We start from the raw sequence: 16648 nt of genomic DNA, 5'->3' as shown, positions 1-16648 counted from the left end.
TCCAAGTCCTTTATCACAGTCTTGGCACAAATCCCTGCGGAGCTCCACTAACAACCCTCCAGCCAGAATAACACCCTTCCACCACAACCCATTGCCTCTAAGAGTAAGCCAGTTCTGAATCCAAATAACACTGTCACCGAGGATCCCATGCATCTTAATCTGCTGGATCAGCCTATGCTGAGGGTCTTAATCAAATGCTTTATTAAAATCATAGACAGAATCCACTGCCCTCCCTCATCAATTATCTTGTCATTTCCTTATAACTCAAATCAAGTTTGTAAGACACACAACCTACCATGGACAAAGCCATTCTGTATGTCCCAAATGAGGCCAGTTTGATCACAGCAGTTGTAGTTTAGGGAATGGCCACCATGTGGTGCACATGAGCAACCTGCAGAAACATTAGTGTTCAAGACGGAACTGCAGATGCTGGAAGATCGAAGGTACACAAAAATGCTGGAGAAACTCAGCGGGTGCAGCAGCATCTATGGAGCGAAGGAAATAGGCGACGTTTCGGGCCGAAACCCTTCTTCAGACTGATGGGGGGGGGGGGGGGGGAGAAGGAAGGAAAAAGGGAGGAGGAGGAGCCCAAGGGTGGGAGGTTGTGAGGAGACAGCTTGAGGGTTAAGGAAGGGGAGGAGACAGCAAGGGCTAGCAAAATTGGAAGAATTCAACATTCATGCCATCCGGACACAAGCAACCCAGGCGGAATACGAGGTGCTGTTCCTCCATGGTGTTTGAGCAACACCGGAAATTGGAGGAACAGCACCTCCGGTTGCTTGCGTCCGGATGGCATGAACGTTGAATTCTCCCAATTTTGCTAGCCCTTGCTGTCTCCTCCCCTTCCTTAACCCTCGAGCTGTCTCCTCCCATCCCTCCCGCCCTCGGGCTCCTCCTCCTCCCTTTTTCCTTCCTTCTCCCCCCCCACCCCCTGTCAGTCTGAAGAAGGGTTTCGGCCTGAAACGTCGCCTATTTCCTTCGCTCCATAGATGCTGCTGCACCCGCTGAGTTTCTCCAGCATTTTTGTGTACCTGCAGAAACATTAGACACGGTGGCCCGGCGATGCAGCAGTAGAATTGCTGCCTTACAGCACCAGAGACCCCGGTTTGATCCTTACTACGGGTGCTGTCTTCATGAAGTTCCTACGCTCTCTGTGTGGCCTTTGTAGGTTTTCTCCGGGTACTCCGGTTTCCTCCCACACCAAAGATGTACAGGTTTGTCGGCTAATTGATTTGGTAAAATTGTAAATTGTCGCTAGTGTGTGTATGATACTGTTAGTCATAGAGTGCCCACACCGGCCAATGTGTCACAAGCCTGCACAGGGTCCATATCCTGCCAAACCTGTCCTATCCATGTACCTGTCTAACTGTTCTTTAAACTTTGGGATAGACCCAGCCTCAACTACCTCAGGCAGCTTGTTTCATGCACCCACCACCCTCTGAAACAGTTACCCCTCAGGATCCTATTCAATCTTTTCCCCTTCACCTTGAACCTTGATTCCCTTACTCTGGACAAGAGACTGTGCATCTACCCAATCTATTCCTCTCATGACTTTGTATACCTCTATACGATTCCCCCTCATCCTCCTGCGCTCAATGAAATAGAGACCCAGCCTACTCAACCTCTACCTATAGCTCATACCCTCTAGTCCTGGCAACATCCTCATAAATCTTTTCTGAACCCTTTCAAGCCTGACAATATCTTTCCTATAACATGGAGCCCAGAACTGAACACAATATTTTAAATGCGGTCTCACCAACATCTTATACAACTGCAACATGACCTCCCAACTTCTATACTTAATGCACTGACTGATGAAGGCCACAGTGGCAAAGACCTTTTTGACCACCTTATCTACCTGCGACTTGACCTTCAAGGAACCATGCACATGTCTGAAGAAGGGTCTCGACCTGAAACATCATCCATTCCTTCTCTCCAGAGGTGCTGCCAGTCCCGCTGAGTTACTCCAGCATTTGGTGTTTATCTTTGATTTAAACCAGCATCTACAGTTCTTTCCTACACACCTGTCCTCCTAGATCCCTCTGCTCTACAATGCTACCCAGAGACCTGCCATTTACTGTGTAGGACCTGCCCTTGTTCGACAAAATGCAACACTTCTCTGTACTACATTCCATCAACCATTCCTCTGCCCACCTGGCCAATCGATCCAGATCCTGTTGCAGTTTTCCACAACCATCTTCACTATCTGCAAAACCACTAACTTTTGGATCATCAGCAAACTTGCTAATCTTGCCCTGTATGTTTAAGAAGGAACTGCCGATGTTGGAAAAATCGAAAGTAGATAAAAATGCTAGAGATCAGGTATGATCAATGATGTTCTCATCCAAATCATTGATGTAGATGACAAACAGTAACGGGTCCAGCACTGATCGCTGAGGCACACCATTAGTCACAGGTCTCCAGTCCAAGAAAAGCAACCTTCCACCATCACCCTCTGCTTCCTTCCATGGAGCCAATTTGCTATCCATTCAGCTATCTCTCCTTGGATCCCATGCAATCTAACCTTCCTCAGACTTCTTGTTATTTCTGGCAAAGGAGGTAAAGATGCCATTAAGCTGGAAAGAGTGCAGAGAGGATTTATGAAGATGTTGCCTGGACTTGAGAGCCTGGGCTATGAGAGGTTGGGCAGGCCAGGACTTTATTCTTTAGAGCGCAGAGGCTGAGAAATGTACCGTCTATAAGCCGCCAACTAATGAAGAGGAAATTGAGAACCATATTGACAGGAAAACTGCAGAGATGTGCAAAAGCAAATCCCACCTCCCCCAAATTGATAAGGAGGGGACTTCAGCTGTTCGAATACAAGCTGAGCTAGCAGAAAAACAGTATGTTGGCCTTTATTAAGGAAAGGATTTGATGACTGGAGTACTGCACCTGGATATTATGCGCATGTTGATCTCCTTGCTGAGAAGGGGTGTACTTGATAGAGAAGGAGTGGAGATGTTTCCCTAGATTGGTTCTGGGAAGTTCTGGGCTCCGTTATTGGAGTGTATGAAAATGGTCAAAAGTTTTAACTGCTATGATTTATGTATTAAACAATCTTGGACACTAAATTAGACAATGATGTGTCTTCACCTCCAGATTAAAAGAGATGTGTTTCGAATTATTCACAATTTATTTCCAATTCAATAAATTTGTAGGAGAAACGCCATCAGGACCGAGCATTGGCAATCTACAAACAAGTACTCAGGAATGATCCCAAGAATCTGTATGCTGCCAACGGCATAGGTAGGTACTGTTCATTGTTCAAGAGAGAGGAGCAGACTACCTCTCTCCTCATTACAAATCTTTTTTTAAGGTTATATAAGAGATAGACATTGAGTCTGCTCTTGTTCTTTCAAACAGCAATTCAGTTTGCACTTATCTGTGGTTCTCCATGAAATGTGTGATCTCTATCTTTCCTTCAAGTATTTATCCATTTCCATCTCCAAATCTTAAGTACCCATTGGATTTAAAAAAAAGTGTTTTTTGTCGTGTCACCTCCAGTTCTCATCTTAGTTGCCTAAAATCTCTGGCTATTGAACCTTCTCCCATTGAAAACAGTTTCTAATCCATATGAGGAAGGATTGCATAGACTGGGACTGTATTTTCTGGACTTTAGAAGAAAAAGAGTAATCTGATTGAAGACAGGCTAGACATAAGGAGGATGTTTCCTCTGGCTGAGGAGCCAAGGATTAGGGGGCACAGTTTCAGAGTAAGCGGTAGGCAGTCTAATACGCGGATGAGGAGAAAGTTCTTCAGGCAGAGGATGATGAGTGTTTGGAATCCTCCAACTTGGAGGGTTTTGTACTGTTCATTCGAAACAGATCGATAGATTTTGGTATATCGAGGAATTTGGTGATGGTGCTGAGGTAGAAGAGCAGATGTGAAAAAGTAGTACAGTCTGAAGAAGGGTCTCGACCCGAAACGTCACCAAAACGTTACCCATCTCCTTCGCTCCATAGATGCTGCCTCACCCGCTGAGTTTCTCCAGAATTTTTGTCCACCTTTGTGCTGAGGTAGAAGATCAGTTGTGCTCTCTCTCAATGAATGGTAAAGCAGGCTGTAAAAAGTAGATTTGAGCTGTTAAATCTGCTGCATCAGAATCCTTGATGATCTTAAATACATGTCAAATCTCACCTTTATTTCTTTCTGTCCTTCAACCATATCTGTTCCAAGAAGAATTATCCCAAATTCGCCAGACTGTCCATGTAATTATAATGCAGCTCACCGGAACGATTGGGATTGACATTTTCTGTAACTTTAAGCCCTTTCCTAAAGTGTGATGCACAAGTACTCCCAGGTCTCTCCATGCTTTAAAATTCCCATGATTTTAAAGAGTTGACTTTATTACGATCAGTACCAAAATGATTTCCCAGTGTTATTCCCTTTCAACAGGTGCAGTATTGGCACACAAGGGTTATGTCCGTGAGGCTCGGGATGTTTTTGCACAGGTGAGGGAGGCTACAGCGGAAATCAGTGACGTCTGGTTAAACCTGGCACATATCTACGTGGAGCAGAAGCAGTACATAAGTGCCGTGCAGATGGTATGTACCAGACAAATCATTTCACTCGCATCTGACAATAATAAGTCAATGCCTAATATTCTTACCTTCCAATTAGAACATAGACTACAGCACTGGAACAGGCCCTTTGGCCTCCAATGTCTGTGCCAAATATGCTGTCAAATTAAACTAATCCCTTCTGTCTAATTGTCTGCCTGAAGAGCATATCTCCAATGCTAGGCACATGGCCATATGCTTTCTCAATTTTCAGGCACAGAATTAATATAAGATTCATTAACCAGCCGTTCTGACACCAGATCTTAGTAAATCTCTTTAAACTACTGTAAGGTATTTCCCACATTAGGAACGCCAGATTTGTGGACACCCTGTACAAACAAATGAGCGTCTGGGATACTCACGGTATGAATGCGGGTAGATTTGTCGGTGGCTGTGAGGCTGCAGGCATCTTCTGCTGGTGGGAATGGGGCAATTCCATGTGCCATCTCTCTCCATCCCTACCTCCAAGACACAAGGGGGCTGGGTGGGACGGGGCTGGAGATGCTGCGCAGTCTCACTCACTGACTTAGTGAGTGAGACCAGCTGATGGTCACTCTTCACGCACCTGCTCACTCTCGTGTCACTGCTGTTTCCGTGATCCTCTCTCACACATGGAATTATGTTTGTCAATTTCAGATGATAACTTTATGTCCTTAAACAATAGAGAAGGCCAGCGCTTGAGGGGCCTAGCTGCTTACTCCTGATCCTAATTCATATTGGCTGTCTCACTCGGGCTTTGTTATGGAACGTGTTTGGGGATCAGCAATGGGTGAGATCCGCTGTGACGGAGCCCATTCCCCGCACCCAGTGACAACACACATGAAGTAGGTAGTTCCCAATGTACTGTATTCTGGCACCTCAAAGGGAAAAGAGAAAATCAAAGTAATGGCCAAAAGAACTAGAGTGGAGATAAGAAACTTTTCATGCAGCAAGTTGTGATTCTGGAATATGCAGTTTGAAAGGGCAGTGGAAACGGATTCACCAATCTCGTTCACAAGGCCACAAGCTAAGTAATTAGAAAATCATTGTGAACAACTGGGAAGGACCCAAGTAGTGGATCAAAGCAGAATGTGAGGAAGGATCCCAACCCAAAACAACATCCATCCATGCCCTCCACAGATGCTGCCTGATCTGCTAAATTCTTCCAGCACTTTGTTTTTTTGCATTGGATCAAATATACAGCTTTTCAAAATGGTCACAGAAAACCTACTTATCAGCAATTTTCACAACCGCAAGACATTGCTCAGCACTTTTTTATCTCTATTGGAGTCCTAGTAAGAATGGTAGATGATGAGTACTGTGATCTTTTGTTTTGACCAGTATGAAAACTGCTTGAAGAAGTTTTACAAACACCAGAGCACTGAAGTTCTGCTCTTCCTGGCGAGGGCATACTTCAAATGCGGCAAACTTCAAGAATGCAAACAGACTTTGCTGAAGGTGATTTTTATTTTCATTAAGAAAGACTTAAGTTCAGAGGCTAAGCGCCTTGCCTACAAAACACTCCGCATAAATAGAATCATAGGGAAGGGGTTATTGTCTTGTTAATATGTTTCAGATCAAAATATAACTTTCAGGTGCATGAATAGGATGGAAATTAGCCCAAAAGATGCATGTTCTACATGTTCCATGCACATCACACCTCACCTTCCTTTCATCTTGTTTGCAAATTCTTTTGTTGCTTCTTCACAGCACTCAGATTTCTGTGCATTACTGAGTGCTTCTGTTACTCGATATTGTAATGGGTTCCACTTGTAATCATTCTACGCCACTTGGCTGGTTTCAATCCCTGTACCAGAATTTTGACTTGCTTATTTTGTCGTAGTCTATTGTCTATTGTCTATAGTCGTAGAGCCACACAGCACAGAAACTGGCTCTTCACCCCACCCTGAACATGCCAACCAAGTTGACACACTGGACTAGTCCCATTTGTCTGTATTTGGCCCATATCCCACTAAATCATCCATATCCTTATATCTGTCCAAATGTCTTTCAAAAAACCAATGTGACATTCATAGAGCATGTGTCATCAGTGTCAGTATAACATTTGATAATTAATTGTTTTTAGTTCCATGTGGTTAAGTCAGGAGCAGAATTATGCCACGTGGCTCATCGTCTACTCTGCCATTCAATCATGGCTGATTTATCTTTCTCCCTCATCCCATTCTCCCACCTTCGCCGCATAACCCCTGACACCCTTATGCGGGTGTCTTTGGTGTGAAGTGGAGCTGTCATTTTCTTTTAGCCAATGTTGTTTGCATTCTAAGATGAGGAAGATTTTCAACTCTTCTCTTATAACACTAGTTTTGCCAGGTTAATTTCCCTCTGCTCGGACATGTTGAAAGTTGATGCACCTGTGTTTTCGCCAGGAGTAAAGGAAAAAATAAACCAGTACAGGAATTGAACCTGGGATGTTTGTAATCTGGACACAGCATTCCGGCAACTGCAACCATCCCGTTATAGTGAAAATATTTGCATGTTGACCATAATATATCTCCAATGTGCATAGACGCTCCATGGAAGATGAGGAGTTCCGTACTTGAGTAACCAAAGGAATGGTTTATGTTCACAGGCCAGACACGCAACACCTAATGACACTGTGCTCATGTTTAACATGGCCCTGGTCTTGCAGAGACTGGCTACGTCAGTCCTGCGAGATGAAAAGAGCAATCTGAAGGCCGTATTGAACGCAGTCAAAGAACTGGAACTTGCCCATCGGTAAGATGTATAACTTGGAGTTAACAGCATGAACCCAGGGATAAGTTCCTGCCATGAATTCTAATTCTGCAACTTGCATATTACAGGTACTTCAAATATCTCAGCAATGCTGGAGATAAGATGAGGTTTGACTTGGCTCAAGCTGCAGCAGAGGCCAGGTATGTGTCTGATCACATTTGATCTCATTTACTATTGGGCTGTGGAATTGCTTTTCAAGACTGATGTTTGTCACTGGTACATAGTTGCATGAGGCTGTGTTTAATTTAGCTGAACATATAGTTGGTATTAAAGAGAGCAGCTAAGAGTTGATGGTATTGACAATGGGATCGTGAATGGGCTCAGAGTGGAGAAAGGCAAGAGCTTCTCTTCAATATGGAGGGAGGAAGGGGAGGTACAAAGGAGAAGAAGATGTGGGAATGTTGAAAATGCTGAATTGCTTGGGATGCCTCTTGGCAAAACAAAGTGCTGGAAAAACTCAATGGTTCAGACAGCATATGTGGAGGGAATGGGCAGGCAACATTTCGGGTCGGAACCCCCCACAGATGTTGCCTGACCCATTTCCTTCAGTACTTTGTGTTTTGATAAATATTCCAACATTTTTAGTTTTTTGTGTCAACATATGCTATTGTTCTTGCTATTGGCCATGCTGATTTTGTAGATCTGTTGGTAACAAGACTACTAATGGGAATTCTCAAGGAAAGGAATACTTGACGCACAACATTCCCAAGCACCAGCTGTCCCACATTTTTACAGTGTACTGTTAGCTGCGCAAACATGGAGGTTGTGATAGATTAAGGTAGCAAATTTTAAAATTGAGACATTGCTTAACTGAGATACTGCAATTGTCATGGCTTGCCAACATGTCCCAGCTACACTAGTCCCACCTGCCTGCGTTTGGTCCATATCCCTCCAAACTTGTCCTATCCATGTACCTGTCTAACTTTCTTAAACATTGGAATAGTCCCAGCCTCAACTACCTCCACTGGCAGCTTGTTCCATACACCCACCACCCTTTGTGTGAAAAGGTTACCCCTCAGAATTCTATTAAATCTTTTCCCCTTCACCTTGAACCTATGTCCTCTGATCCTCGATTCCCCTACCCTGGGCAAGAGATTCTGTGCATCTACCCGATCTATTCCTCTCATGATCTTATGCACTATAAGATCACCCCTCATCCTCCTGTGCTCCAAGAAATAGAGACTCAGCCTCTCCCTATCGCTCAGACCCTCTAGTCCTGGCAACATCCTCATAAATCTTCTCTGATCCTTTTCAAGCTTGACAATATCTTTCCTACAACATGTTGCCCAGAACTGAACACAATAAAGAATTATAAGAAGCTGTTCTTGAACTTGGAGGTCATGGTTGCAGGCTCCTGCACCTTCTTGATGGTAGCAGTGAGATGAGAGTGTGGCCATGGTGGCCTGAACCTTTGATGATATTTGCTGTCTTCTTAAGGGAGAACCCCTTGAATATCCCTTCAACCGTGAGGAGGTCAGTACCTGTGATGGACCAGGCAGCGTCCACCACTCTCTGTAGTCTCCTTCATTCCCGGACGTTGCCGAACGAGGCCTTGAAGCATCCAGTCATTATGTGCTCCATATTTGTCGGCATACCGAATTTGTAGTCTGTGTGTTTCAGGCAGTGTTCTGATCTGATGAGCCAGGCCCAATACCACGTGGCCCGCGCACGGAAACAGGATGAGGAGGACCGTGAACTGCGCTGCAAGCAGGAGCATCAGAAGGAGATGCTGAGGATGCAGATGGTCAAGGAACAGGTTAGTGCAACCATCAAATGTCTCCATACGACAGAGCATCAGTGTTGGGGAAGAGTGGATAATAAGCAAGGAAACGCCCTATGGCCCAAACCGGCCATGCCAATTTCTGAATTTGGGGTCAGATTTAGTCAGGAAAGAATGTTGCAAGTGAGCCAGCGGTGATGTCTGAGCTGTGATCGTATCGCCTTTGAACACTGGGATAAATGGTAGAACAACAACTGGAAGGATTTCGATCTTTGTAAACCTAAAGTTTCATCTGGTTTATTTAGAAGCAAAGCAGGGAGTTCTTTATCGTGACCTGAGGACAACAGTTAATTTTCGAACACTATTACCAGAAGAAGAGAGACACACAAAACTACAGTTGCTGGAATCTTGAGCAAATAAAACCTCAAGATAGAGGAATTCAGCAGGTCAGGCAGAATCTGTGGAGGGAATGGACAGACAATATTTTGGTTCAGGAGCACCCTTTTTCAGACTTGCCATAAAAAGATTGTTTGCTCCTTATGTTACAATTGGTGATATCTTGTTATGCACAAATGGATTTCTGCATTACTCGCGTTGCAGCTGTAGCAACAATTCAAAAGTACATTGTTGGCTGTGCCATCCTTTAGGACATCCACTAGCCCCAGAAACTTGACTGGTTTTGACTTTGACTACACCAACTTATTTTCGGAGCTGAAAACACTTTGTCTCATCCTTGCTCAACCTTTCTCTTTCTCCTTCCTCCCACCCGTTAACCCCAAACAGGAGGATAAGAAGCAAAAAGAGTTAAATGAGCAACGGAAGTTATTGGAGCAGCGCAGCCAGTTTTTGGAGAAAACCAGGAGCTTGTTGGTGTTTAATGAAGAGATGGAGACGTCCAAGGAGAAGAAGAAGGGTGGAGGAGGAAAGGTAAGATGAAAGCTCAGGTATTTATAGCACTTGGAGTTAAGACAAAATATTTTACCCCAGAAGTTCTCTCCCTGCATGTCTACAGCTCCAGTTATCATGTAGAGCTTTGGTAGTAATTTTTGGAACCACTTCCTGTCTATCCAATGCCTTTTATGAATGTATTACTTTACTATATTTGTCTTGGCATCTTTGCAACTGTATTTTCCTTAGGATGTTTAATTTACTATATACATTTTGTGTTAGTTAATGTTTTTGTCATCTTAAAACTCGTTACTTGCTCCCTGTTCTGAGTAAATTTTGTTTTTCACAGCGTGCTAAGAAAGGAGAATTTGAAGAATTTGTTAACGATGACTCAGATGATGATTTGTCTCTGCCCAAGAAGAAGAGGAAGCAGAGAGCAAGTGGAAGTGAAAATGAAGGTGGGGATGAGGATGGTGATCGAAAGCAGAAGAAGAAGAAAAGGAGAAGGTACGTAAGGTCACAAGCGCGGGGCGGGGGGGGGGGGGGGGGGGGGGGGGGTTGTGCTCATTACAAGAAAGCCACCACCACAGATTTGCTGAGAGTAACACTGTGTTTCATTGGTAATTGAACCTTTTGAAGAACTAACAAGGAAAATAAATGAGGATTAGCGCATTTGATATGTGTAGGTAAGAACTGCAGATGCTAGTTTAAATCGAAGACACAAAATGCTGGAGTGACTCAGCGGGACAGGCGGCATCTCTGGAGGTTGGTCTGCGGGGTGGTGTATGATGGTGTTGCTACTGTTGGTTCTCTGTGTGATCCTTGTTGCAGGATAGCTTGAAATTTCTATTTTGTGCATTTAGAAAAATATTAAAATTGGGAGCTGGGTAAGGGAGACCATGAAACAGTGGAAGGTAGACAAAAATGCTGGAGAAACTCAGCGGGTGAGGCAGCATCTATGGAGCGAAGGAAGATGCTGCCTCACCCACTGAGTTTCTCCAGCATTTTTGTCTACCTTCGATTTTCCAGCATCTAGCCCAAGGATCTGCATATCTCACACATAAATTTGGTATTTCGGAAGTATGGTAATGTAATACTGTTTTCTTTCTCCTTGGCCATCTGCTCTCTCCTTCCCCTTCTCACCCTCCACCCCCTCTCCCGCTCAATAGACCCCAGAAACATGCAGAGGATGGCAGTGATGATGAAGCTGCCTCTCGACCTAAGAAACCACGCAGGCCAAAAGCGGGAGAGCGCAAGAGGAAAGAACGGGTTTGTTTCAGTGTCATACGATCGTGGCATTTAAGAGACTTTTGGATTGGCATGTGTATATGGATCACGTGCAGGCAGAGTTATGTTTAACACAGACATTGTCGGACAAACGACATGTCCCTGCATTGTACTGTATAGAGTCTTCATAGAGTCATACCACACGGAGACAGACTCTTCACCCCAACTCGTCCATGCTGAACAATTTGCCTTCCACAAACACATTTTACTTGCTTGTGCCTGGATTATATTCCTCCAAGGCTTTCTTATCTATGTCCCAAATGTCGTAACAGTACTTGACTCTACTTCCCCGGCAGCTTGTTCCACCCTCTTTGAAAAAGTCTCCCCTCAGGATCATATCAAATATTTCCCCTCTCGCTCTACACCTGGTTATAGACTACCCCTCCCTGAGGAAAATGCTGTGGCTGTTCATCTTGTTTATACCTCTTTCTATGATAGCTAATAGATATTTGTGTACACCGTAACTTCAATTCCATAACATTAAATGGGTGCAGCATTTGTAGTTATTAGTTTTAACGTCCCAGAGAACCACTTCCCAGAAATCTTTCCACTTTTGCAATCATATTGCACGACCATCCACATTATAACCAGCTAGAGAATTAATTCCAGCTGATTCAAGCACAACACTGATTTTAGTTACAATGATAAAGATTCAAGATTTCAACGTCATGTAAACAATGACATGTTTGTGCATTGGAGGTTGAGAAGGAGTTTCTTCCCAGAGGCCATTCGGACTGTATACGCCTATCTCACCAGGGACTAACTCTACTGAACGTTTTTCCTTGCATTATTTATTATGTAAAGGTATATGTGTGTTATGATTGTGTTTATAGTTTGTTTGGCTGTTTGTCTTTTTGCACAAAAGTCCGTGAGCATTGCCACTTTCATTTCACTGCACATCTCGTATGTGTATGTGACAAATAAACTTGACTTGACTTGAGGGAGTTGCCAAACCCTGATCCATTCTGTTCACTTGCCACTTTATTTCTACCTTTTTATTTAAGCAAAATATTGCTTAGTTGTTTTATTGGGATAGACTAACTACCTGTTTTCTCTGTAGGTCAAACCTGAACGGCTCCCGCCTTCCATGAAGGGCAAAATTAAGTCAAAAGCCATCATTTCATCCAGTGATGATTCCTCTGATGAGGGGACACTGAAGATAGCAGAAGGGTAAGTTTGTCTAACTCGGTAATGTCAGCCTTTCAATTACTAACTCTGTCTAGATGCAGGGTTATGTGTACCAGCAATTCTACTAATGTCACAGTAAATGGCATTCAGAGAGATTGGGCAAGGAAAATGGGCGACTGTACAGGTTATACGGTGAGAATTTGACAATTTCTCGGGTATTTATAATGTCAGGTTTTCTCCAGGACACAGTTTGATTGCCTGGGCGTGTGCGTACCCATAATCACATACTCGCTCTCGCTATTAATACTTTTAGTGTTCCTGCAGCGAGTGGACGTAGAAATAGCAACCCAGGTTCTTAATCCCAACTCCGAAGCCCCTGCTTGAGAGGGCAATGTTATTATGAGTAGTGAAAATATAAAATGACAGGATCACAAGCTGTTGGAGGCCGTACACCAACAAGTAATGGAGACTCGTTGCTTCTGGTGAGGCTTGCTTTCAACGTCCTGGCTACTGTTCAGCAGTCCAGTGAGAGGATCTCTGTCCGTCCTTCAGGCCTGACTCTGTGAGCCCAGATTTCCTCAGCTCTTTGTGTTGAAGATGGGCACTCCCTTGTCGCTTCATCTGTGACATTGAGCTGCAGAGCAGGAAACATAGAAAATAGGTGCCATTTGGCCCTTTCAGCCAGCGCTCAAATATGATCAAGGCTGATCATCCACAATCAGTGCCCCGTTTCTGCTCTCCCCATATCCTTTGATTCCATTAGCCCTAACAGCTATACCTAACTCTGGTGGGTTCTTCATCCCACCTTGTCCATGCCGACCAAGTTTGGCATGCTGGGCTTGTCCACATTTGCCTGCATTTGGTCTATTCCCTCTAACCCCCTTCCATCCATATATCAGATCAAATATCTTTTTAAGTCGTAATTGTATCCATTCTATGACTTCCTCTGTATCTGGAACATGCTGACTGATTACCCTTTGAGTGAAAAAGTAGCTCCTGAGGTCCCTCTTAAATCTCTCTCCTCTCATCTTGCCTGGGATAAAGATTGTGACTGTTCACTTTATCCATGTCACTCCCGATCTTGTGAACCACATTGGGTCCTCAACCCCCTGTGCTCCAAAGAAAGAAAAATCCCTCCCTGTCCTACATCTCCCAATAACATGTCTGCAGCACCAAGAACAAGGGAGGGGGTCAAATTGGAGAACTTTCAAAGTCATTGTGACAGAGAGAAAGTGAAGCAAGGGGCTATGTCACTGAGTAATTCAACTGTGTGAACCCTATCTGGGGCTCGCTATGAGAGCGCTCCTTTAGAAAGGAGGTGAGGAGGAACTTTGTTAGTCAGAAGGTAGTTAATCTGTGGAACTCCATTGCCACAGAGGGCTGTGGAGGCCAAGTCTGGATATTGTTGAGGCAGAAATAGACAGATTCTTGATTAAACCGGTGTCAAGGGTTATGGGGAGAAGGCAGGAAAATTGGATTAGGAGGCAGAGATCAGCCATGATTGAATGGCGGAGTGGACCGAATGGCCTAATCCTACTCCTTGAACTTGTGAGCACAGAACCCTTTCATTGGTGATGTACCAGGTGGTGACTGTCAGATCCACCCCTAACTCGCGCATCAGTCATGGGTATTCCACAGGATTAGAAAAGACACATAGTGCCTAGAAACAGGGCATTCCTCCCAACCAGTCAAAGCCAGCGATGGTGGCGCTGACCAGTTTCCTCCCAGCAAAATCCCCAATATTCCCTTTGCCTCGTGTGTTTATCTAATGTCCTCCGAAATGCATCACTGCCACGTGCAAGCGAGTTCCACATTCCCGCCACTCTGGGTACCAGAACATCCTCTGAGTTCCCGGATGGATTAACTGGATTAACCATCAAATGCTATTCACAACGCTGCTTCAACTCTTGCCCACAAGTGGAAACCTCCTCTTTCTGCCCATTCTATCAAAACCCTTCATCATTTTAAAGACCTGCTGGGTCATTACTCACCTACCTCTTTTCAAGGGGAAAGAGAGCGATTCTGTCAAGTCTGCTCATCTTTCTGCCAGTATATTTACCCTCGCATTTCCGGTGTCATCCTTGTAAATCTTTTCTGTATCCTGTCCCCAGCCTATGTCTCCATTTTATCATTTGTTGCCTAGAGCTGTGTGAAGCTTTCTGGGTGGTCTAACCACTGTTCAATTCCTGCTTTTCAATGTTATCTCCCTTTAAATTAGCTGAATTAGTTCTAGCTCAGAGCCAGAGAACCAGGGTCGATTCTGACCTGGGGTGCTGTCCATGTGGAGTTTGCACATTCTCCCTGTGACTACATGGGCTTCCTCGGTGCTTCATTTCATCCCACAACACAAAGAAGTGCGGGTTTGTAGGTTAGTTGGTCTCCAAATTCGCCTGAGTGTGTAGGGAGTGGATGTGAATAGTGGTGTAACATAGATCTAGTGTGAACGGGCGATCGATCGACTTGTTTCCATGCTGTATCTTTCAATCAGTCAGCCTGAATATTGTGAGGTGAGTGTAGCATGAATACCAGTATTGCTTTGGGCATTATTTGAGCACAGGGAGCAGGTGTAAGGTGAGCACAGTTTGAATGCTGTTCCAACGTACATAGGTATGGGCAGGGATGTCCCTAGAGTGTATGACACAGACCTGCAAGAAATAACCTGTGATTCCCTCTCCCCAGGAACGCTCGGGACAGTGGTTCGGACGAGGAGCGGGTGGCTGACAGCCGCAGGAAGCGAGTGGTGTCCGAGAGCGAGTCGGAGGACGGGCAGAAGTCGGGAAGCGTGGGGGGCAGCAGCCCAGGGTCGAGGAGCGGGCGTTCGGCCGCAGCCTCCGACAGCGAGGCGTCGGCCAGCGGGCGGCCGGAGTCTGACCACTCGGGCAGGAGCAGGTCTGCCAGCTCGGCGGAGGAGGATCAGAATGAGTCTCGCCCTGCGTCGCGTGCCTCCAACGACTCGGGCCGCCAGGACTCTGACGAGGAAGGGTCAGTCCAGGGGTCCCCTGCCGAATCCAACCAAGAATCCAATCAGGAGGATGGCCGTCAAGCATCTGTATCCCCCCGCGCAGTCAGACGATGAGAGTGACTGAGTAACACAGTCCATCCTGTGCATAGTCCAAGCGCTGGCTGGATGCTGACGTTACGGGAGAGATGGTTTACTTTATCAGAAGCTGTGAAGCCTGGCATTTTATCAACCACAGGGGAGGACTCGGCAGACTGTTTGTCACCACGTTTTGTAGCCGAGATAGCACGGGGACCGGAAGGCAGTCATTTACTGTCACGATGATGAAATGCACGGAGAATCAGGCAAACTGGTGCCGGCTAGATCTGGTCTGTGTTGAAAAAAGAGTAAATATTTTAGGAACTATAGAGATTCAAAAATGTGACCTATGATTTTTTTTTGAAAATCCTTGTAAACGCAGAGAAACGTACAACGTTTGTTTAATAAATGTTTCATCTAAATAAGTGTCTCCTGTGGAATAAGTGGGTTGTTCGTATTCAGAAACATGTCCGTGGAATAAATCACGCTGAGCAGTAATCAAATAAACAGGACGTACAGATGCAATGCTGGAATCTTGAGCAAAAAACAAGGTGCTGGAGGAACTCAGTGGATCAGGCATCATCTGTGGATTGAATTCAGCCTGAAGAAGGGTCCTGACCCGAAATGCCGCCTTTCCATTCCCTCCACAGATGCTGCCTGATCCATTGATTTCCTCTCGAACTTTGTTTTCCACTGAAAGAAAGATTGTTTCCCACACCGGGAAGGTGATTGAATGGCTGAGTAGAAGGTTTGTGTGCAGGCGTTTCAGAAAATGACAGCTCCTGGCTTTGGAAAGAAGATGGTGTAGGCAAGGTTTTACAGGAGATGGTTGTTGAATTAAATTGGACGCAGTGTGGACGCAGTGGTATGTTCCTTAATTCAAGCAATCAATGGCCAAGGAATTTACATTCAAGTTATTAAATTTGAATTGAGAAGACAGGAGTGATGGGGAAAAAAAATCTAAAAAGTTGGAATTCTCCAACAATGACAGAGCTGCCATTACACCCACACAGGACCCACATTCCCTAGAGGATAATGAGTGAGTAAATAGTGACTCCAAATATGTGGATGACAGAACGCTGTTGGGAATGCAATCAACGACATGGCAAGGTGGTGAAACACACCCCATAAGTCATGCATGAATAGGCCATTAGTCCCCTGTCACCTGTGTTACTATCCCATATCTTCTGACTCAAACCCACTTCTCCACAATATCTCCCGAACTGATTAATATCAAGAATCTATCAGAGCATTGGAGCACAGAAACAGAACCAACATATCCATGCTGACTAATTG

General features: G+C 44.8%; 1 protein-coding gene across 1 annotated transcript in view; it reads left to right on the top strand.

The window, feature by feature from the left end:
• ctr9 (CTR9 homolog, Paf1/RNA polymerase II complex component) overlaps positions 1–15777 on the top strand; it is a 37996-nt gene extending 22219 nt beyond the window's left edge. Inside the window, 12 exon segments of the mRNA XM_055649347.1 lie at positions 3159–3246; positions 4396–4544; positions 5880–5996; positions 7129–7274; positions 7361–7432; positions 8913–9048; positions 9796–9939; positions 10250–10407; positions 11070–11169; positions 12248–12357; positions 14995–15370; positions 15372–15777. Coding sequence (XP_055505322.1) covers positions 3159–3246; positions 4396–4544; positions 5880–5996; positions 7129–7274; positions 7361–7432; positions 8913–9048; positions 9796–9939; positions 10250–10407; positions 11070–11169; positions 12248–12357; positions 14995–15370; positions 15372–15401 — 1626 coding nt within the window. The 3' untranslated portion in view covers positions 15402–15777.
• The last annotated feature ends 871 nt before the right edge of the window (positions 15778–16648 follow it).

Source organism: Leucoraja erinacea, chromosome 18 (genome assembly GCF_028641065.1).
Source record: "Leucoraja erinacea ecotype New England chromosome 18, Leri_hhj_1, whole genome shotgun sequence".
NCBI classification, from domain to species: Eukaryota; Metazoa; Chordata; class Chondrichthyes; order Rajiformes; family Rajidae; genus Leucoraja; species Leucoraja erinaceus.
This window is presented reverse-complemented; position numbering and strand designations above follow the sequence as displayed.